Source organism: Temnothorax curvispinosus, unplaced genomic scaffold, assembly GCF_003070985.1.
Source record: "Temnothorax curvispinosus isolate PA1 unplaced genomic scaffold, ASM307098v1 QBEX01002587.1, whole genome shotgun sequence".
NCBI lineage: Eukaryota > Metazoa > Arthropoda > Insecta > Hymenoptera > Formicidae > Temnothorax > Temnothorax curvispinosus.
The window spans coordinates 41,974-66,114 of record NW_020212367.1 but is presented as its reverse complement, the minus strand read 5'-3'; the positions used below and the strand labels follow the sequence as shown (position 1 = coordinate 66,114).

At 38.4% G+C, this 24,141-nt stretch overlaps 1 protein-coding gene across 2 annotated transcripts in view; it reads left to right on the top strand.

The window, feature by feature from the left end:
* LOC112451810 (laminin subunit alpha-1) overlaps positions 1 to 24,105 on the top strand; it is a 143,632-nt gene extending 119,527 nt beyond the window's left edge. For both annotated transcript variants that reach the window (XM_025011694.1, XM_025011695.1), the window contains 30 exons: positions 9,161 to 9,267; positions 9,923 to 10,106; positions 10,490 to 10,845; positions 11,380 to 11,577; positions 11,677 to 11,847; positions 12,002 to 12,165; positions 12,378 to 12,512; positions 12,697 to 12,952; positions 13,381 to 13,552; positions 14,155 to 14,376; positions 14,523 to 14,776; positions 15,120 to 15,231; positions 15,340 to 15,484; positions 15,601 to 15,913; positions 16,064 to 16,224; positions 16,360 to 16,498; positions 16,977 to 17,214; positions 17,315 to 17,488; positions 17,626 to 17,792; positions 18,073 to 18,231; positions 18,371 to 18,519; positions 18,708 to 18,995; positions 19,288 to 19,453; positions 19,885 to 20,301; positions 20,439 to 20,615; positions 20,856 to 21,190; positions 21,336 to 21,642; positions 21,851 to 22,289; positions 22,555 to 22,923; positions 23,036 to 24,105. In XM_025011694.1, the coding sequence (XP_024867462.1) occupies positions 9,161 to 9,267; positions 9,923 to 10,106; positions 10,490 to 10,845; positions 11,380 to 11,577; positions 11,677 to 11,847; positions 12,002 to 12,165; positions 12,378 to 12,512; positions 12,697 to 12,952; positions 13,381 to 13,552; positions 14,155 to 14,376; positions 14,523 to 14,776; positions 15,120 to 15,231; positions 15,340 to 15,484; positions 15,601 to 15,913; positions 16,064 to 16,224; positions 16,360 to 16,498; positions 16,977 to 17,214; positions 17,315 to 17,488; positions 17,626 to 17,792; positions 18,073 to 18,231; positions 18,371 to 18,519; positions 18,708 to 18,995; positions 19,288 to 19,453; positions 19,885 to 20,301; positions 20,439 to 20,615; positions 20,856 to 21,190; positions 21,336 to 21,642; positions 21,851 to 22,289; positions 22,555 to 22,923; positions 23,036 to 23,178 (6,617 nt within the window). In that variant the 3' untranslated portion in view covers positions 23,179 to 24,105. The remainder of the gene's footprint in view (positions 1 to 9,160; positions 9,268 to 9,922; positions 10,107 to 10,489; positions 10,846 to 11,379; positions 11,578 to 11,676; positions 11,848 to 12,001; positions 12,166 to 12,377; positions 12,513 to 12,696; positions 12,953 to 13,380; positions 13,553 to 14,154; positions 14,377 to 14,522; positions 14,777 to 15,119; positions 15,232 to 15,339; positions 15,485 to 15,600; positions 15,914 to 16,063; positions 16,225 to 16,359; positions 16,499 to 16,976; positions 17,215 to 17,314; positions 17,489 to 17,625; positions 17,793 to 18,072; positions 18,232 to 18,370; positions 18,520 to 18,707; positions 18,996 to 19,287; positions 19,454 to 19,884; positions 20,302 to 20,438; positions 20,616 to 20,855; positions 21,191 to 21,335; positions 21,643 to 21,850; positions 22,290 to 22,554; positions 22,924 to 23,035) is intronic.
* Positions 24,106 to 24,141: the final 36 nt, after the last annotated feature.

The window sequence follows — 24,141 nt, the reverse complement described above, 5'->3', positions numbered from 1 at the left end:
AACCTTTTGTTGACAATAGCAAAAAGTTTGCTCTCGCAACAAATCGAATTTTGTTATTACTCAAATTTCTCTCAGTGCAACCGCGATTTATTTTAATCAAAATATAAGACACAAAATTGAGATGCACTATGTATAACACGAAAAAGAAAATGATACGATAAAACTAGAACGTTTGGCGTAGATTTTTACTTAGCCGGCGATGAAAAGTGACGTATCAAATAATCGAATTAAATAATCGGCTGACGCAATCCACCATTAAGGTACGCCATTAATTACATGATAGATGGGCGGTCTCTATGCGGTGTATCGCGTTTATGTGTTATAATCAATCAAAGTGTAAAAGGCGATAAACACGATGGCGTTGATGCGACACGGAAAACCGTGGCGATCGTCGGCGCGCGGTGTCTCATAAATCATTCAGCAATCGTTGCTACACTATCACGCCGATTATCCGTGTCCTCGTCATGTTCTTTAAAATTATTACTTTTCCGCGTTACTCATTTATCACGAATGGTCAAATTAATCGTGTTGCTTTCACAAGCGATCTCTCGTCTTTGATCCTCTGCGAATTTTTCGGACATGCCTGATCTCACAAGTCCTTCGCTGTGTCGGTGGATCCTCTCAGTTTTCAAAACCCACAAAATCGTAATGTAATATATGAGCTCTATCCATGCATTTCGTGAGAAAATTTCAAAGTCTCTCTCTTTCTTGCAGATATTCACGACAAATATCGCGATGTTCCAGCGACGTCTTTTTTTCCCTTGTAAACTCGCATACTTTTCGACAATGGACGCGTTCATAAAGCGCCATACGTTTAAAAGCCGTACAACACGGCGGGTTCCTTTTTCGCACGATGACGTTCCATTCGCGCATTGCACAGACCGAGCCGGCTGCATTTTGCAACACAATCAATTCGATTGTTACGTTGATCGTTCGAAGAATTATAAATGCCTACGAGATGTATTCGCACTGCGCGAATACTCAACGCATTCTTTCGTCGAGGCGAGATTAAATTCTGTTTATATCTTTTAGATCGCATAAGCAGAATATCCCGCTAGGTCAATGGTTTTATACGCAAATTTATTACGTAACGAGACGAGGAGAGCATTGACTTATTAAAAAAAATTCTTCTCTCGATTTATCACAGAGGACAGCCAGCGCGGAAAGGATGTGCGCGAGTTAAAAGGCTACCGCGGTCGAATCCATGAATAAAATTTGCATGGCGAGAGCATGAAATAGATTCCGTATAAGTTTACCACGCTGAGATTCATAAACTCGATTGAACTTCGGGGAACGCCAAAGATTGCGCGTAACTTTATGGTAAACTAACATTTATTCGCTAAAAAAAAAGATACGTGGAATCTTGCGCAAACTTGTTCATTACCGTCCACAGCGAAGAGTGTAATGCCAGTGACGAGATTCGCAATGATGCTGCCATTAATGATTAATGTCGATGACCCCGCTGTAATTGCAACGAAAGTGCGCGCCGGCGGAAAAAGTTTATCACGCAACGGATCGTTCCTGAGAACATCATGCGTGAAAATTTATTTATTATGTCATTCTGACGATCGTAATTGTCATAATAAACGATTGCATCTCGCGACGATTGCAATCGAGAATTGCAATCGGAATTTTTCGTGAAGTCCATGTTATTTTTACAGCTCTTCTAATTGTACCTTTACGCGACGAAACTGTTGAAGGAATGCTTCGTCGTGATAAAATTTCTATCTGTCAGTCTCATTAAATCCCCGATACGACGAGAAAAAGCTGTAAAATGCTCGGTGATTTATTTCTAAGACTAAACGACGACTTTGTACCGGAGGAAGTATTGGAGTTCTTCTCAACTTGGCGCTCGCGAAACATATTTTACTTTGTTGCATGAATAATTTTAAGATCCTGTACAATATAAAGTGAATAAGCGGTCAACGATTCGTCTTCAAGTATCCGTTTATGTGCGGCGTTTTCTCGCGATGTCGCTGGTTAAAAGGCCGCCTAAAACCGATGCCGATGCGTAAAAGCGTCTTTTACAGCGCCGTCGACGTCGAGATACTTTCAGCGGCCGCAGTAAAATCGCCGCGAGCGAACGCGCAGCCGGAGTATGTACAAACAGCTACTTAAATTCTAAAGCAGATTTACCGCCGATCACCGTAAAGATTGCCCCGATTTGCATGAGAAGTGACGTTTAAACGGGCGCGTTCTGTTGCGTGGCATTTCTGACCGAACGTAATTACGGTTGTTCCCGGTGTACGCAAGTATAAACATGATTCTTGATGCGTGTGTGCTTTTAGACGCGCAGTATCATTGCGATGCTTATCGCTTTTGCTATAAAATTATATATGTATATATGTGTATGTCACTTTTCTAGCGCTCCGAATTGTAATTACACTAAATGTTCTTAAACGAGGATGCAAACTTTGGTCCTTACTGTAGTGTAACGTCTTAATTATTGATACAATTAGCAACTAATTTTATTCGGAGACAGACTTGACAAATTTTTATTTTAATGTAACGACACGTTTTAATTATTTATATAATTAGCAATTAATTTTATTGGGGAGATAGACCTGACAAATTTTTATTTTACTATAATGCACAAGTTTAAATGCGACAATTACATAAATAATTCGTGATATAATGGTTAAACGTTATCCCCTAATTCTAGACATAAGGAATGAGAATTTGTTTGTCATAAAAAAATAATTATCTGCTTTTTAATAATATAAAAATTTACACAACGTCATCTTAAAATGAAGTATCGCTACAATTTTGCCGGAATTGCAACGACCTGCATAACGAGATGCCGAGATGCCACCGCGATAAATTGAAGCTATACAAACAGGCACTTAAATACCAAAACGGCATTATTATAGATCACCGCATAGGCTTCGCCCGGTTTGCACGACAAGTATATCCCAATAAAAGCAGACCGAAGCGCGTGAACCGAAAGCGACAAGTTGACAAGCGAGACTTGTTCGCTATGACATTATCACACTTGTTCGCGGCAAAATTATAGCACACGCTGCGCCTCGGAAACGTCAGGCGGCGTAAAATAACGATCGCTGAAATTTTGTTCCACGTCAAACAAGAACATTTATATCCGCCGGACGTCAAGACCGAGGGGAGCGCATTTAATAATCTGGACCCGGCGGCAATTAAACGGAGAAGCGCGTTCGCTCGATGACGGTCTCAAGTGATTGCAAAGTGATCTCTGCTTAACGCCCCGCTGTAAAATTGAAACGCTGACGGGACTATTTTTTGTTCGTTTGCTCTCAGAATTCACTCTACGTGCATGACATTAAATCTACAGTGTAGACTTCATCATCGCGGATCTGATTATTTTAATATCGATGACTAATCAATTTTTCACAAGATTTCATCCTTCAGCTTAATTAAATTGAAGTAGACACAACTTTTTCTCGAAGTTATACTTTTCTCTTGTCGTCAACCTGACGTATCTCATTACGTACTTGATAGACAGAGTCTATCGTTAAACTGCGATCGACAGCAGTCCGCGCATCATTCTCGAGATTTCAGTTAAAATCCGTATTCCGTGCGAAATTTCCGATTTTTCCGATTTTTTGGAGGAGAAAAGTCCGCTAAAACTGAAAGCAACGTTCGCGACGACCACGACGACCCCGGCGATCGGCACGGTAATAGCGTGCAATTTATCGATCAATAAATCGGCGATCCGGTCAAGTATCACTTACTGCGTAATGCTACCTTCGACACGGGCCGACGTTATAGCTCAAAGAAAGAGGGAGCTTGAACGTTTCGTTTATAAACGGCGAGATTACAGGCCCGATGGCGGTGCGTCGCTCATTACCGCGCGGCAATAGCGATCGCTATTTGCCACGGGAATTTCCGCGCACCATCGTGCTCGCGTCTTATACGCAGTACGCACGTCGTCGACTACCACGTTTCGCGAAATGCGGAGCATTGGCAGCAGCGGTAGGTATCAGTTTTCCGCTGCTCACGCGAACATTTCGAGTTATTAAAGGCGCACGAATGCGTACACTGTTAAATATTAAAGGGTGAAATTTAAAAGTTAATATTTTGTTATTTTTAAAACTATATGTCGAAACTTATTATTTTAACACAAAATAGTATTATTTTAACTCGATTGGTTTAGTTAAATTAACTCTTAAATGCCCCGTGGGGTCCAGCGGACCCCAGCCCCTTTACAATGATATATTTTCAAATGTTCTTGCCAAAAATGAAGCTCATGCTCCCATTGATGATAGTTGAGTGATTGATCTACCCGTTTGTACACTTAGCAGTACTCAGTTTACTTAATTTTTTATACTATGTTGAAATTGAAATTTTAACAATATAAGCATTTTATTCTCTTTTCTAAGTCCTGAACAACATTGAAAAAAAATTTTGTAACTAAAGATAAAAAAATCAATGAGTAAGGAGACATTTTTCATGCTGGGGTCTTTTAGACCAGAGAGGTGTAGCATTTAAGGGTTAACATTGTTTTAGTAAAATTAACGACATATTGAACAGGAACAATGGCGATCTACAGGAATAGTTAAAAATTACTCAAATATTTAATATTATTTGACACTACGAATTTAACAGTGTATTCTTAAAAAATAAGCTATATACAAGTTTTTAAATAGAAATGATGACAGTTTGTTCATATAACATCTTGTTCTGATTTTAATTAAACCTCTTACGCGAGGTTGCATAAAATTACATTCCTTAAAAATTTGTTTCTATCGAAATTATGAATTACTTTTAATAAATTGGAGGTAAAGCTTTATTTGGTTGTCGTTATTGGAATCATAAATCTGTTTGATTGTTAATATCACCGCTAATGCATCACGTTAATCACGTTAGTGCGTCATTTGTATCGCGAGTCCCATATACGTATACGCCTGTCTAATTGCACGAACGTGTCTGCCTTAATAATCGGATAAATCCACTCCGGCTAACTCGCTGGAGCAGTGATTTCATTCTTAAATCATTTTGCGTATGCGGTGCGAGGCCGACATTAAGTCTCGAATCGGTTCGTTACAATTAATAAACCTTATTGCGACTCGGCGGCGTTAAGGAACGACGCGTATTTGTCACGATTAGCGATCGCCTCCGCCGGCCGATCTCGCCGATCTTTTGTGCGCAACGAGAACGGATATTTATTCGCCCGCAAACGCGGCTCTGAATGCCCGGCGGGATTAGAGAGACGCGGGATCATTATTTATGCGCGCGATAGCCGCCGCTCGCGCGTTTACGGCTGCCTGAATTAATCATGCGTCACGCCGCCACTATATATTTGCGCTAACGAGCCTTTAATCCTTTGCCAGCGTGAATTTGTTTCCATTATTAAGCGAAAATTTCACTTGCTTCCCACACATCGCGTAAATCTTGAAAAGCGCCTTGGCAAAAGGGAAAAAAGCGCGGATTCCTTATACTGTTAAATATTGAACGATGAAATTCAAAGCATTACCTTGAATTTATTAAATAACATTTTTAACTATTATGTGTGTGTTAAAATTTATTATTTTAACGCAAAACAGTGTTATTCGAACTCCATTGGTTTAGTTAAATTAACGACATATTGAGTAGAAGCAATACTGACCTATATGAATTGGTTAAAAATTACTCAAGTTAAGTATAATTTGACACTATGAATTTAACAGTGTACGATGAAGAAGTGGAATAAGAGTTAACGTTGAAGAAGACAAACTTTGTACATTATACAATCATTTATTGTATAAATATGATGATAAAATATATTTATCGCGCGCGAGGAGTATCCTTAACCCTTAAATGCCACCCCTCTCAAGAAGCTCGTAAATGACACATGGGGTCTAAAAGACATGAAAAATGTCTCCTTACTCATTGATTTTTTGATATTTAGTTATGAAAATTATTTTCAATGTTGTTCAAGGCTTAGAAAAGAGAATAAAATGCTTATATTGTTAAAATTTCAATTTCAACATAGTATAAAAAATTAAGTAAACTGAGTACCTACTGCTAAGTGTACAACCGGGTAGGTCAATCACTCAACTATCATCAATGGGAGCATGAGCTCCATTTTTCGTGGGAACATTTGAAAATATATCATTGTAAAGGGTTTGGGGTTAAAATATAAATACCGCTACTAAATTCTAAATAAGTGACACGCTAAGCGACTTGAATAATATAATTGTGTCCGACTCAAGCCCGTTAATGCCATTAGCGTTATTTTTCTAACGGGTAGCGTGCCGTGCGAAAATCTACGACGACACGCGCGTAATATAACTCAGTCGCGCGAAATTAACACGTGTCAAGTGTGACAGCTCTCGACTGCGCGTTCGCGGAAAACACTTAGCGCATTATTAGACAGCATAAATCCGCGTCTACGCACAAACACACGCGGGCGCGCGGCACGATAATTATTCAAATCGCACCCCGTTTGCGGCGAAAATCGGGAACGTTAGCTGATAATTCCGCGCATAATAACGTCGCCGCTCGTTAAACTAATACGCGACGAGACGCGCACGATAATTACGGTGCTGTCACCTCGTTCACGCCGTGTCTTCGCACCTGGGGACGCGAAAATTTTCACGTCGGATATAGCTGTATCCCAGCTAACCGTGTCGTGTAACAGCTGATTTAACTTTTCACCGATTTGCACGACTAAATGCAGAAGACTCTAGTTTTTGTTGCATGCGGCTGTGCATATGGATGAACAAATATATAAGATCTTTTTATGTTATACATGTTTGTTGCACAAATAATTATAAAAGATTATAGAGTTATAAAAGAACAATTATAGCGGAGTCAGCTGGATCTTAATTATAGGATATCTTTAGCGTTTAACGATAGCGCTGATATATTACATTATGAGCATTCCTGCTTGCACCTTGTACATCCTTGGACATCAACTAGAGAGCCGTGGCATCTCCTTCGTCTCGTAAGGGTTAATTGATAAGACGGCAGTAACGCGAGATTTACAGTATGCAGCGTGGTATGCCACCACGGACGTTTCAGCTCGCCCGTCTTCCTGATTACCCCGTCGTTAATTAATTTTCGGAATTGCTGAAACGCTCGGCTAATTATTCAACTCTCGGCCAGGTGAGCCGGCGAGGTACCGTACGCTATTAAAATTATTACAGTGCGTAAAATGCGTTTGCACGTGCGTGCTTTCTTACGACGTCGTCGGCGGTTGCCCAGCCTCCGGTATGTCACGTCCTTTATGGGTCAATGTTCTCGTAAGCCTTACATTTTTTAATACGATTATTGCGGCACTTTTTACGTCCGCTGTCAAATGACGGAAAACTTATACAAATGACGCGACAAGATAAAAATTGTAATATAAAATTTAAATAAAATTTTATTCCCTGGACAGTCGAGCGAATAATTCATCTCGCTTACTATTCAGCAGTTAATAACTTCCGATTCAATCGGACTCTACAATGCGATATTAATTTACGAGGCCGTACCGGCTGTAATGTAATTTCCCGTGTAACACGATTGTTACTCGATGATGTAAGAGTAATTATGCACATAATCATGGGAGGGTAATGCCTCGCGTGACATGATCGATCGGAATTGATACGCGGTGGAGAAACACCGCGAAAGGAATTATTCATCTCTCTTTCGAGTATATTTGTGTCGTACGTTGTCTAATGGTTTACAACAGAATTGATACAGTCCTTGGTTGAAAATGCGTGGATTAAAGTTTGCAGTTACATTTGGAAATTTATTCTTTAAAAAGAATGTACAGATAACCTTCAAATAACACTATTAATTGATTCTGCGTTATTGAAATCCGTGTTATTCGAGAATTTATACCTACATCAATTTTGGATATCACGTTCCGTGCTATTGAAAACCGTGCAATTCGAGACTTCCAGGATCCATATAAAATTGGACGTTTGGTTCCAAGGGATTATTTTTAAAAATACTATAAGTATATACTGACAGTTATTAAATAATTAACTGTGTGTATTAATATAAAATATAAAAAGGGTAATATTAATACACGAAGTTAATTTTCTAACAACTATCGATGCTCGTTTATTAGCCCTTTATCATTTACAGTATTTGATACATATGAGCGTGATTATTCATTTACTTTATTTATTTAAAACAAAACTTCTAAAAAGTAGAGTCGTCACAATTTTTCACTGTGCCACTCGAGACTCCGCGCAATTCAAGTATTCGAGGATCACCTGTATTCCTCAAGGAACAAAAATATATACGAATGTAATCGGTTTTATTTCAATCATGTTCTCCACAGATACGCGCTATCATCGTCTTCTATTATTCATGATAATCACGCATGAATGTCTCGACGATCGTACGAACGAATCGCAGCGGTGTGTAAACACGCCGATTGCCGTCGCCGAATCAATTCTCGCGGGTAATCCCTTTGTAAGGGCCCACCGTTAATAGGAAATCGATACGCTTTCAGCCGGCGATGCTCGATGCGACCATGCATAATTTATAATTTCCGCGGCATTACCAGGGCGACAGTCGCGCGAGAACGACAGCCCCGTCGTCTGCGGCATTTGAATACAATGCGGTGCGCTCGCAGCGACGGGCATCGCTAATTGCAAAATCCGCTCGATGCTGCATAAACAAGCCGCTCACGCGTGACCACGCCGGACAAAATCGGCGAACGCGTATATATACAGCTACGATCGCCGCGGTCGCGCCGCGAATTTTTCGCGCGAGCCGGCCCCGAAAGAATTCGCGCCGCACTAATCGATTAGAAACGGTACAAATGTTTCGTCAGTGCGCAATTAGCGCGAAAGCAAGAATAATCTTATATGAATTATTAATGAGACCGCTGTCGACACTTGCCGACGCTTGTCTTGATGATCGTTTAATTACGCCTCTCGCCGACACGGAAATTGTAGCTTCCTTGGGCATCACTTTGCATCGAGAAATTTATTATTATCATGAACAAATATAGAACGATAGCAATTATTACTACTTACAAATTTTGAGGTTTAAATAGAAATAATAATTTAAATATAATGTTATTTATTTTCAATCTCCAAATAATAATTTTCAACAAAGATTAAGAGTTTGTATCTCAATTTATTTTGGCGAGATTTTATTTATTGATAACTTTATATATTGATATATAGTTATATTTCAAATAAATGAATTACGAAGGGAATTAATTATTATTTTTTACTCACAATATTTTATCTGATTGCAGGGTGTGGCTGCAACAATTTGGGTTCCACGAATTCTGCCTGTGACATCGTGTCCGGACAGTGTCAGTGCAAGTCACACGTTATTGGCAGGCAGTGCAACGAATGCAATGTAAGACTGGATGTTCTACAATACCGTAAATTTTCAGTTTTGTAAATTAGATTAAATTTGTATATTTAAGTAAAACTATTTAAGTAAAAAACTATTGGTAACAATAGAAAGTAATATTAGAAGAACCAAAAGTCAAAAAGAAAATGAAATTGATCGAGCGATATCAAACGCGATGATTAAGATAAACTCACGATCGGTGATCTGTAACGTTGAGGTACATTATCTCGATAGACATCTAACAGCGAAGACAAATGCTCTGTTTCGTAATGCGACTGTATCAGATATCGGGAAATATCCAGTGATCTGTAATATAGAAGTGGTAACCGCCGGACATAGTCAGACATGATAAATCGTATTGTCCGTCGAAGTCCGGCGATCAAAGTCACTCGACAGATCTTTCGCGACAATGCCGACAATTAATACGATAATGTAAGACTAAGAGCTTGCTAAGAGACTGACGCCAGCAGAGTCTAATCTAGACAAGTCACAATTTTTTAATATTCTTAAATATTTATTCTTCTTTTTTATTTATTATTCTATTAATGCAAGCTTCAAGACAATATCGATTAATCTTGCGACTGCTCTCGCACATCTGACGTTTGTCTTTGCGACTCGGTGGACATTTCTAATTGTCGGATTTAACATGACAAATTAGGTCGGTTATTGGGGATTCGCATCGGGAGCCGGCTGCACATCTTGCGACTGCGATTCCATGGGATCCCGCAACGCATCCTGCCACAGTGATACAGGAGTATGCTACTGCAAGCCGGGTGTGGGTGGTGCGCGCTGCAACAGTTGTCAGTCCGGATACTATGGCTTCTCTTTGAACGGCTGTCAACGTGAGTCAGATCGTTTTCCTAGCGTGGTGTTTCTTAGCCAAAATCAAACCCCTCGCAAATTTCTTTGTCGTACTATAAGTTTTGCAAATGATATTTCTATCTTGAACAGAACGATGAATATAAGAGACTTGTAGAATAAAGACTTTCTTCACAAGCTTTGCTCGCGCGATCCTGAGGAATTAATACGCGACAAAGCTCGCCTGTCTTTTTTTCTGTAACTGATAAACTATCAGCGCGAAATTCTCGACTGTAAACTTCACAAGAGGGAAAAAGAAATTATAAAACACCCAAGTAGACTTTGCTCGCGTCCTTTGCTACCTCTATATAAAGTCTCGGCGAGATAAACCGGCGAACGGATGTGACATCCTACGATTGCTCCACAGTGTGCGACTCGTGTACGCGACCCGGTCACGTGTGCGACCCCGACACCGGTCGCTGCGTGTGTCCCCGCTTGACCTATGGCGAGCACTGCGACCGGTGCCGACCGGGTGCGTGGGACCTGGTGCCGAGCGTCGGCTGCAAGCCGTGCGCTTGCACCCTGGGCGCCACGCGGTCCCAATGCGACCATCAGGGTCAGTGCCCCTGCAGGATCGGCTACGACGGGCTCAGGTGCGAGAGATGCGCCAAAGGTTACTACGGCTATCCGAGATGCCGTCCTTGCGGCTGCAGCTTGGCCGGCACGACGCACTGCCGGGACGGCGTCTGCGAGTGCGACGACAAGGGACAGTGCCCGTGCAAGGTGAGAGAGACGAGGAGGAGCGAAAGTTTAGGTAGAAAATTTACCCTGTTAAATTCGCAGTGTCAAATTATACTTAAGGAATTTTTAACCATTCATTATTGTTTCTACTCAATATGTTGTTAATTTAATTAAACTAATAAAGTTCAAATAATAGTTTTTTAATAATAAATTGTGACACATGGTAGTTAAAAATAACAAAACGTTATTTAACTCAAGGTATTGGTTTGAATTTTATTCTGTAATATTTAACAGTGTAAATAGATTTACTTCTACGCAATGGAGAAAAAAGTATCGAATAAAAATCGATGCTGAAGAAACAAAGTAAACAGTTTAGGAATTGGCTCGTATGTATGTAAACTTTGTAGAATGCGAAACGAATTTTCCAACTCAAAATTGTAAAATGGGATTATTTTAGTTATCTCCCTGTGAGTTTTTTAGTCTGAAATTAATCCTGAACTTGCTTGAAAAAAAATGTATGTATTTGCTTCCGACGTAACGCTGGAGAAAGGCACTGATTGAACAATCATTTTCAAGGAACTGGTCATCGGACGAAAGTGCAATCAGTGCAAGGAAGGCACTTTCGGCCTTGCGATGAACAATGTCAGAGGATGCACCGAGTGCTTCTGCTTCGGAAGGAGCACTCTTTGTCAGCAGGCCGGACTCAGTTGGGGTCAACGTAGATTGACTCGGCCCCGCGTTCTTTATATCAATGACACGGTCAACGATGTAATAGTAAGATCCGTTTCGGCTGTTAAATTTTGACGAATGAGTTTTATCAAACAATATTTTATACGTCGTATCGTCGTCTGATATTATCGTACGATTAAACAGATAACAAACTTCGGCTCCACGACTGTATTGCCAGCGGTGAACGGCGGATTGAACGTGACAAACGGCCTCTCCGTAATACCCGGATCCAATGGCGATGTTACGTTGCCCACAAATCTTTATTACAGTTATCCTTTATATTGGAGACTGCCGGATTCCTTTCTAGGCGATAAGGTAATTTTTCGAAGATGTTTCGAACACATTCTGCGTTAAATACAAATAAGTTGAGATGCATTTCGTCTCGTTTTTAAATCAAATTTTGTGTACGTACAATTCGCTTGTGATTGAACCGCATGAAACATCAGAGACTCGCATTAAATCCTTTAAGGTCGTTTCTTACGGAGGATTCCTGCGCTTTAAAACCTCGACGGAAGGTGGGATACCTCTGAGATCGAATCTTCGATATCCTGTGGTGCAGTTGCAAGGAAACAATAAGATTGTCCTGGAGTATTATCTGCATCTACCAGTGAACGATAATCATTACGAAGTCAGGTATATAATCAGTTAATTGAAAAGAGGAAAAAGAGCACGTGATTCGATGTAAATTAAATGTGAATTAAACACTTTAATGCATAATTCATTGTATTAGAATTTAATGAATAATCTATTTAATTAGATTTTATCATATTATGGAATTTTTTAAAAGATTTATTAACACTGTTCAAACCTTACGCTATATGACTGACATGTATCTGTTATCTTAGATTCCACGAGTCGTTGTGGCAGCTACAAAACAGACCGGATTACAAAGTCTCCAGAGAGGTCCTAATGGTCGCGTTACAAAACCTGCAGTACATCCTCGTGAAAGCCTCCGACAACGCCGAATTCACGAAAACTACGTGCGTAACTACATTATAGACAGTAAAATAAATTGTTATACATTTATTTTTTAATGTTTCTTTCCATGTTTTATTTTTGACAAGCAAATTTAGAAACAAAAATTATTTTATCTGTTATTTCTATTACGTTTTTTTTTTTAATATGAATTTCTAATGGTACTTTATTAATCCGTGTGCTGCTCAGATTGCTGGAAGCTTCTCTCGACGCCGCCGTCCTGATGCCTACGCACTCGCCACCGCTGGCGACTGGAGTGGAGATCTGCCAGTGCCCGGCGGAATACAACGGCACGTCTTGCCAGGATCCCAGCATCGGTTTTTACAGGTGGTACAAGAACACCACTGCCACGTCTACCATCGTGATCGATCTTGTCGGACAAGCCAGGCGCTGCCAGTGCAACGGGAGATCCGAGCTGTGCGACAGGGAGACGGGATATTGCTTGGTAAGCATTACTTAAACATTTTCCTACGAGTGTACACTATTCGCAAAGATGATAGCGCGACAGGAAGTGTGCTGAGAGACAAGTGTATAAGGATATGAGCTAGAGTTGATACAAGATAAATTTCTTACTAAGGAGCCTTCGAATCTGTATGATATTTACGGATTTACATCCTTTTTTTTCGATTATCTGCATTTGCTATTCATACAAATTATTTCTGTAAATTGATTCCCCCCCCCTCCGATTTTAATATTTTTCCGATGTTTTTGTATTAATAAAATTTGGAAGAAATAAATATATAGATTATTTAATGTCGTGGGTGGTTTTTAATTCGTGTAAAAAGAAATAAGTAGTACGGATCTCTATATAACGTGTATAAAGTATTAATGTTTGAATAATTATTAATATAATATTAAAATTTAACGTTATAGAATTGCAAAGAAAACACGGTTGGTGCACATTGCAACGTTTGCGCTGACAGTTTCTACGGTCATCCGGAGTTTGGAGGCTGCAAGCCATGTCCATGCCCGCAAGTTGATAAGAGATTTTCGAGTACCTGCGTGGTTCGTACGGACAACGAACCCATTTGTCACTGCAAGCCAGGTAAATAGACAAGAACGTGAAAAATTGCATATATTGAGAAAATTACAAAAAATTGATTAGAACATTTGTTTAATTAGATAAAGTATATATTTAAGTCTTACTTAAATCATCGAAAATCTTGCGATTTTATTAAACATAAAATTCAATTTTTAATATTTTCAACAGTCTTTTTTGATAATTGCTATGCAGCCATCGAGTCTTCCATTAGAACCCGTTACAAAATTTTGAACTCCGTTATAAATATTTTTAAAAATTAACCGTTAAGAAATCAAAAAAATTACATACTGACTTATTTATAAAAAAGCTTATGTTTAAAATTTTATGCAATTCTTAACATGTCTGATTCTTCTTAAGTTTACTTTACACAATCTATAATTTACATCACATAGAATTTTATTTATAATTTTATATGTTTAAAGATAATTATTTAAAAATCTATTTTAATATGTTTCATCTATGTATGTATACTGATTTTTCAAAATTTTTTCGTATTACGTATAAATGGAATTTTATTCTGAATTCTGACGCGAATTATAAATCGTCCGTAAAGTGGGCTTTGTACTTCTTATTTTTTCCATGCATTTACCTCTATCTTGCCGCAGGCTACATCGGTAGAAAATGCGAACACTGCGCCTATGGCTATTACGGCTCTCCTGGCCTTCCGGACGGCAAGTGCGTTCCGTGCAACTGCAACTTGGCAGGAAGTTTGAGCGACGCCTGCGACGGCGAGACAGGACAGTGCAAATGCAGGCCCGGTTCTACGGGCAGGGATTGCTCCCAGTGCACGGCGTATCGACACGTTTATATAAACAACGTTTGCACTTGTAAGTTTATTCACAAGCCGAACGATTTTGTCTTAAAATTAATCTGTATGAGTATCTAGAAAGTTAGAATTTGTCATTCTGTTTTACTAATCTTTGCACAATAACATCACCACACAAATTCGTTTACATTACGTTGCGATGTTTAGCTTGCGATGACAATTGCACGGGAATTCTGCTCGACACTGTCGCGATGCTGTCCGAGAACCTGGCCGAGGGAACGGGTCACATAGCAGGCGGATACATTCCACCCCCCTGGGAAGCACTGTCAGATATCGATTCCAACGTGACTGCATATCTCGAGGAATTGGAGCTGCGAACACAACTGCAGCAAAGAATGAGAAATGTACCGTGGCATGAATACAAGAAGCTTGCGGAAGATGTTGAAACTATGTTAAGAAATGTATGTCACTTTAATACTGTTAGATAATAATAGCGCAATCGTTATTTAAGGAATATTATGTGACAAATTGTACAATTTTTTTTAAATCTTTTATTTTTATTTTATAATTCGCGTCGGAATTTAGAATAGAATAGAATTCTAAAATTTATAATTTTATGTGCCGTATGAATAAAACATATTTAAAGAATCAGATGCATGCATGTAACAAAATACGCATACATGTATTAAATTGTATGGCAAATTCTATATAAAATTATAGAATTTTATTCTAAAATCCGACAAATTATATAAATCGTCTATAGTAAACTTTAGAATATTTTTGACGTTTTATTCTACTTTACAGTTGAACAAGCATGCAAAACATGTTGGTACGTTGAAGACCAAAAGTGGCGACTTGAGAAATAATGTTTTTACCGCAAAGGTTACGCTCGATAATTTGAGAAAAGACATAGGAGGTATGTATCAACTTTTACTTATGATTTAAATTTGTCTTAATTATTGTTAACATCATTGCGCTGCAGTGTGTAAATACTTTTAGAGTAATCTTTTCTCTCAAACTTCAGATACAATTTCGGAACTCAATCATTATAGCAATGACAATAGGAAAATTGAAATCAAGAAAGCCTTAAAAACTGCGAAGACAATCCTGAATTATTTAAAGTCCGTCGATATAGCCAAAAGAACTACGGAAGTGGAAAACTTCCTTGAGTGAGTATTGTTTTAATTTAATAAATAATTTTAATAAATTAACTAGAAGAGAGAGAGAGAGAAACGTTAATTTTTAAAATAATTTATTAATGAACAATATGTTTTGAATTAATTAGCGGTGTTACCGAATATGTGGCATGGCTAAATTCTCTTCATGACGCGACTGAGCCTTTGGCATCCGCCCAGGACGACGCTAAAGATTTCGAGATAAAGTTGGATGATATGAGAACGGTCATAGAAAACACCATGGAAACGCTATTCAGCTACGATAGTTTGTACAACCGTATCAATGGGACATTCGTCGAGACCAAGAACCAATGCGTCCGTATCGGGATACTGCGCGACGAAACAAACCAAACGATCACCGAGGGACAGAAACTCATCGACGAGGCTCACGGTCTACTTGTCGACGCGGGAAACAATATTCAAGTAGAGATATATTTTTTTTAACAACTTATAACAGAAAACAAATCAATAACGGTGAAGAAAGAAGTAACGTATAATAAATAATTCTGAATATTATTATTGTCTCTCTGTTAGTGTGTTAATATTTTAAAAACTTAAATGTGACTCTTTCAGGATCTCCCAGACTTACGAGATAAATTAACATACTGGACGGAGAAACTGAGCATGAAGGAGGAACTCCTGTACCGACTAAATTACGAGTACCCCGAGAAGTACGTGGTACCAGCAGTGCAACATGCGAAGAATTTGTCCAGCTACGTCGATCAGTATGTCAGGTGAGCATATCCTGTTAGCATAATTAATTCAATCGATAATTACATCCCATTAAATCCAAAACCGGTGATGTTATCTGACCGACAGCGATATAATCGTCGATGACTCGATAATGTGATAACATTTTTGTGGAACAGTCTGTTCGCCGAGACACGAGATATTGCGGCCAGTCCTCTGAAAGCAAGCCAGGCCTACAAGAACATCGTCGATGGCCTGCAAGCAGCGAGAGTCACCGCACTAGCAGCCAAGGAATCCGTCGAGGACGTGCATAAGAAGGTAAAAAACGATCATGCGATTCTCTTTGAACTTGGAGCCTTAGCATTTTAATTGTTCTCCTTATTAAAAATTGAAGCCAATATGTCAAAAAGCTATCATTCCTTTTCCATTTTTTACATAAATAATGAACTTTTCTAATCTCAAATTATCAGGCATTAAATGTTTTAGATGTTTACAAAATTTAACCATAATTTTTTCCATAATTTAGGTATAAGCGCGCACTGTCATATAAATTTACACAGAAAAAAAACCATTTTTATAAGAAATGAAATTAATTGAAATAAGCTTCAGATAAAATATTTTAACAAGTATTCGAGAATAAAGGAATTTAACTAAAAAATATCAACTATATTTAAAATAATTGTTAGCTTTTTATTGATTTTTCTAAATTCTGATCTTATGTTTTTATATAATCATATTAATACGGTTTTATAATTTTGAGAATCGGCTATAAATGTAATGTAGATGCTTTTTCAAGGTTTTCCCTCCTTCGGGACAGAAATCGCTGTTGGACGATACCAAGGAAGTGTTGGCTAAGTCATCGCAACAGTGGGAAACGGCAAAGGAGCACGGCAAACTAGTCAAGAATGCGAATACCGTGTTGGACGCTCAGAAGCAAGCCGTGCTCGTTTTGAAAGATACATTGAACAGCACTGGGATAAAGGACAATGAGATAAATGTGAAATTGCGAGAGTTGCAGAGTAATAGTAAAAAATGTTAGTCTATGTTACAAATCATGCCATGTTATTACTGATTCCAAGAAATGCGGCTCGAAACAAGATTTTTAGCATTGTTGTATTAATTTTCGTTTAACAGTGCATGAAGATCTATTGGATATCTCGGAGGACAACGATGAAGTAAGGAAATCAGTAAAAAGCACGCAACGATTAATCGACTACTACAAACAAGGCATCGCCGACAGACTGAAGCCAAAATTGCATGAATTGAAGCGTGAAGGCGACTCGAAGATTGGCCTCGCCAGTGAGAAATGTAATATTTCTTTTTAAATTCTGTTTAAAATAAATGTATATACTTGGTGGACAATTGTTAAATTCCATTATTAATTAATCATTAAATTAAATATTGTGTAAAAATGATAAACTATTGTAAAAATATTTGTATTTTAGTATCAGAAGCGTTGAGCAATATTAAGAAAGCCGATGCGAAGCTAATAAGTTTATCGAATGCCGCGATGAAGCGGAAAGCAGTTTTCGACAAGTGGAACGACACGTTAGCCACGAAACTGCAAAATCTGAAAGACAAGATTGCAGAGGCTCGAAATACTGCTGAGGGGGTAAAAACAATAATTATTTGTCTGCTTGCTCGGATCTTTATAAATTAAAATAAAAAATTTTTGTCCTTATATTTCTTTATCATAACTTTATAACTAACAAAAATTTCTTGTTTGTTAATCTTCTATTATATATCTTTAATATCATGATTTCTTAATTTAATATAAGAAAATTTTTAATAATTAAGTTATGATTTCCGATATAGCATTGATTAATTAAGATTAAATAATTGTGATAAATAATTTTTGAAATATAAGTTTATATATATTTTTTCAACTTTAGATTCGCGTTTCTCTGCGATCGGTGGAGGGTAAGGAATGTATCCGTTCGTACAGACCGGCGACGTTGCAACCCTCATCAACGACGTCGATCGTGATAACATTCGCGCTTCCAACCGCGCGCAAGGAGGGTTCCTTGTTTTACTTGCCTAGTGGAATTAATGTACGTTCTATGATAATATTATATATCTAGAACAATAAAATTTAATAGTTAAAATAATTAAGTTTGTTTATAAAGTGAAATAAGAATTATATAATGCATTGATATTTAAGTAAAATCTTGATATTTCGACTTTTTCCAGGACGATTTTGTTGCTCTAGAAATAGTTGACAAAAAGGTGCGATTCCTGTGGAACGTCGGTGGTGGTACAGGCATACTAACACATCCTGAGGTCCTCGAAAGCGGCGATATTCAGAAGGACAAGTTTTGGTATCGGATCGAGGCTGAGAGGTAAGTAATAATACGTAAATGTAAAATTAGTAGTTATTCCGAATGAATAGAATTAATTAATATAGATGAACAAATGTCAATTGAAATTTGGTGGTGTGTAAAAAATAATTTATCGAATTATGGTATCATTAATTGATACTAGAGAAAAAAAGCTGATTTTTCAAATGATCGTTATTTCTTGATCTCAGAACGCGACACACAGGCAAGCTGAGCGTGCACAAGCAGTCTTCGACGTCCGGGCAGTATCTCCCTGTTATTAACATGACTAATTCCGAGTACGGTCGTTTCGACGTTCTACCTACGGACCGAGTGTGGATAGGAGGTATCCCTAAGTCGCAGAGGCGACCAACGGAACTAATTGCCGGTAATGGTCTTCCGGGTTGCATTCATCAAGTGATCCTTGACGGAAGACAAATTGGTCTCTGGAATTTTATCACGACAGCACCGGACAAGGCTTGCAAAGCTTGCGTAGAAGGGTAAATTCGCCATGAAAGTTATTAAATTTCTCTTTCGACGTTAAAAAGTTATATTATTTCGTAGTTTAAGTTTTCTATTGTGGCCGGTATTCATAGTCGGTTCTTATATTTAAGACCGTCTTAAGTACAATCTTAAGATGTCATTAACCAATTATAAAGCCGTATTAGCTAGCATCTTAAGACATTACTTAAGACGGTCTTAAAATAAGAACCGACTATGAATACCGACCTATGCGACATTTAATTGTCCAAAATTTTTTAAATTCTTTTATTAATGATATTAATGTTACAGAGTGGAAGATGTCAGAGATGACATAGCTTACAGTTTCAACGGAGAAGGCTACGCCGTGAGAAACAGAGTCTCGTCTGGTCCATACAATAAATATATGTTTGGAGTCTCAATTAGTTTTCGAACATACGACGAGAATGCGTTGCTATTTTTGGCCACTAACAGAGAGGTACGAATTTATTTAAATTTTTCTCAATACGTATTTCAATATTAAGAAATATCTCTTCTTATATCCTTTGCTTATATTAAAAGAGAATAAATAAAGAATATATGTAATTTACATTAAGGTAAATTTAAAAATAGAATCTTTTATTATTACACTTTAGCAAAGAAACTATGTATGTAAAATAATAATTCAATTTATGCACATTTATATACATTCTAATACTAAGGCCCAGTTTCACAAGTGTCAGTTAACTTTTAATCTTAGATTAACTCACTCTTCGTCTTCTTCGAACGTCCCCCCTTAGAAAGAGACGAAGAGTTAATGTAAGATTAAAAGTTAACCGACACTTGTGAAACTGGGCCTAAGTAAAATATCTATTTTATTATACTCATACAAATCAGTTTAATTTTTATTGTATGATTTATCATTAATAGAACCAGCACATTATGATTTTCCTGCGAGAAGGCAAAGTGATTCTCGACGTCGGTTACGGCGGGAACGTTAGTAAAGAGATATCCTCGACTCGCAAATATAACACCGGCAATTGGACAAAAGTGGACGCATCCCGTCAGTATCAAATACGCCATAATATCGAAAAATGCAGTCTTAGCATCGATAACGACGATTCGCTAATCGTTGTGCCCACGCCACAGCCTAAAAAGGAGGATATTCCGGATCTGGCGCAGGCTAAGTATTATATCGGCGGATTGCCGCCGAGCTTCCGCGCCGAGAAACTGATGTTACCCTCGCAGGTGTCGTTCCTCGGATGCATGGCAAATATCATAGTACAGGAAGGTTACGATCCAATGGCCGAACAGTATTACGGGGTAGAATCCAGTTGCGGTAATAAGGTACATATATCGTCATCTTTTAACTTATTCTTTAAAATAGATCTAACTTTTGAACATTCTATTTGAATTTCTTTAGATGTAGCTACAATATTTTGCATGTCATCAAAATTAAACATAAATTTATTTTATTGTCGCAGCCCTTGAAGATAGTCGGATTTTATGGGAATGGATATCTCGAACACTCCGCGTTCACTTTGCGGAAGATCCAGTCTGTTTTAAGCTTCTCCTTCAGAACCATGCAAGATGCAGCTATGCTCCTTCTCTCCACGTTCGAACGTCACAGAATAAAAGATAATCTCAACGAAACAGCAAACGTAAGGCTATTGTTAATTTAATATTATTTAATTTTTTTTATTATAAAAAAGAATCACTAAAATTAAGTGCACAAAACAATTTATTATAAATGTTAAAAAATAGTCTTAAATACTTCTATTCTAAGTAAATCCGTAATAAAAAGACATATTATAATATTATTCACAAAAATAAACTTTATTTGCGTATTACAATCATCAAGATAATTGAAATTAATTTATTTGTTGAATTTGTTTCTTCAGAGAAACAGCTATTACTCCGTGTGCATTCTCAACGGACAAGTGCAAGTACGCTTAAATGCCGGCCAGGGCGAGTTGGTTCTCCAGTCGAACAGCACTTTTAACGACGGGAGATATCACTCGGTCACCGTCCTTAAAAAAAGAAAAGAAGTAGAGCTGAGAATCGATGATGCGTATCAAACATCCGGAAGGTTGCGCAGTAGTATCGCGATCAAGGCTCCCGAATCAAACAGGGGACTTTTCTTTGGTGGGCTACCGGCTCCCATCAATAATACTAAAATGGTCGCAACTAACACGCCACTGTACGGTGCAATCAAAGATGTGATTTTCAACGATCTGTAAGTCGTGAAATCAAATCAATTAAATATTGCTTGTAATTACTTGAAAGATAACTATGCCATAAATCTCGGCGCATTAAAATTATAAGTAGTGTCATCACGGAGACACTTTGTATGATATGATTAATTTCTCTTTTTTTTTTAGAAATCTTCGATTCGACGATGCAGTTGAATTCGATCACGCTCTAATCGGTCGTGCCGGACCGAGTATGGGGAAAGACACGCCGAGTTACACACCATCGGCGTCACTGTCTCGCGGGATGTCCACGCAGCCCGAAGGATGCCAGAAAGTGCCTTACTACTCGCTAGAACCGGGTGCTTTGAAATTCGGCGATAAGCCGCACAGTCACACGCAGCTCTATCTCAACTTCAAGAAATTCTGGGAGAAGAAATATGCGATAGAATTCGACTTTAGGACGTACTACCCCAATGGACTGCTGTTCATCACTCCGGTAAAAAAACCTGCCTTATATAATCAGTATTTTGCCAATTTCATTTGCACTGACTTGAATTTGTTTTATTAAATTCATTAAGTTTAACAAAATACATTTTACAAAAATTGTCCGTCTTTATAACGCCAATTTTTGACATAAATATAGTTTTTTCAATTTTTAATTAATTAACATTATAGCCGCTGTTATTATAAATTTATATTTACAGGGTCTTCGATTGAAGCATTATCTGATGGTGCTCATCCGGGACGGGCAGCTTCTTTTGGTGGTGAAAAGCAAACTAAAGAAGGAAATACTATTTAAAACACCGTTTAACGACGGCAATTGGCATCATGTCGTTATCAGTCACGAAGAAAGGAAGCTTACCCTATTAGTGGATAGTCAGACACCACGCGTCCTCAAAGTACCGAGGAAAATCAGCCTCGCGTCCATGATGTATATCGGTGGTCTCCCGGAAAGTGGAACACCCATCCCGGAACAAGTGGTCGTTAGATTGGAGACACTGAAGGGATGTATCAGAGGCTTGAAGATCAATGGAAACGTCTACGACATGGTAGGCTCCACCAGTAGAGCCTTCAACGTCGGTCAGTGCTTCCCGAGCGTCGAGAGCGGAGCGTATTTCCAGGGCGAAGCTTACGCTGTTTATCGTAAGTCATGAAACTACTAATAAAACATAAGAGAAACTTAAACAGAATAAACGACTTCAATTCGAATCATATCATTTTTATTATCTTTTAAATTTAAAACAATATGACATTTTTTACTGCAAAACATAATGGCATCTTAATTAACAATACAAAAGATATGAAGTAAGATTATATTCTTATTTTAATATCAAGAAACATTGAAAAGTATGAATTTTTTTTCTATTCCGTTTTGGATCTTTAAAATAATGATTTTATATTCTTTTAGGAAACAACTTCGAGGTGGACGGCGTGCTTGAACTTCAATTGGAGTTTAGAACGTCGGAGGTGTCCGGCGTGTTGTTGTCGATTACCGCACCCAGTGGCTCGCCTTCTCTATCGCTGGAACTCAACAACGGTAAGGTGATCATGTCAGGCGATCTGGGCGACAACAATCCACTGTATGTGGAGCAGGGATTCGCCAGTCACTATGCAATCTGCGACAATCGATGGCACAGGATCCAGGCCGTGTACAACGACGAGGAACTGGCGCTCAAGGTGGACGAGCTGGACCAAAAATACGGCCTGCCCACTAACGTCAATTATCGTTTCAATAGCTCTATCTTCTCCGGCCCGTTGTATATAGGCGGTATACCAGGTAAATGAATGTTGCGTTAAATTATATTACACATTGGTATGTAAATTCCATATGATAAATGAAAGAACGTGAAAGTACAATAGCTTAACCAATACTACTTCGTTGTTTTCAGCAACCGCTCAGAAAGGCTCACTGTTAACGCGAGACCACTTCAACGGGTGCATCAGGAATGTGATGATAAGAGGGGAAAGGCGAGACTGGACGGACATGGCTGAACTGCACAATATCCACCTGAGCTCCTGCCCGGTTCAATGATGGCGAGGCCGTGAAGAGGGAAGACAATTACCTCGGCGTTCAGCGCTTTTAGTTCCAAAGATTGCTCGAGGAGCCGCGTTGGATTCAACAATCGCACCGGGATTAACGTGCCATATTCGCAGGCGACGAGGCGTTCTTTAAGACTTAACAAAGCCAAAAGATGCTAAACCGTAGACCGTTTCGTTAGGCTTAATCGTCGTGACACGAAGATAGAAAAAAGAAAAAGAAAAGGGAGAGAGGGAGACCGTACGCGTCGGTCCCACCGTGGCAGACAAACGATGGCACGAACAATTTCGTTGCATGCAAGTAACGCGTGCAGACGGTGACATTTTACGCGTAAATAGCGAGACCACTGCCATATAGTTTAATTATACGCTGTAAGCCGCAAACAATTTGTACATCAGTATTTAAAAGCCATTATTTATTATCGTTAACGTTAGATCTCGAGAATTCGTGATCGCCGCGTCGACGAGTTAGCAAATAGAGAATAACGCGACTATGTTTTATACTTTTATATAGTTAGACTTCTACTGGAGAGCCCGATATGTATTGTACATTGTAGATTTTTTTTTATTCGAAAGATTTTTCGAGAAAACATGCAAGTGCCCTGTAAAAAAAAAAGAAGTGTCCTTTTAATCACGCACACAGAGAGATAATGTTCGAAGAATATTTATATCTAATCTTGTCTCTCTCATACATAACACACGCACACGACTTTTGTTGAACTGTAATATATTACATATACACAAGGAAAAATTAACAAATGACGAATTCGCTGTTGTGTATAAAATATATAATATAACAAGAGAAAAAGCGCAATGGGGCCGTGTCGCTTCGACTTATTCTCCTTAACGCTCTTCTTAAAGTCTCTACAAAGTGCCTCGGACACTTTAGACGCAACATTTATAAAACTTCACAATGCAATTTTATAAATGTCCTTCCTTCAGAGGACAAATTATCGAA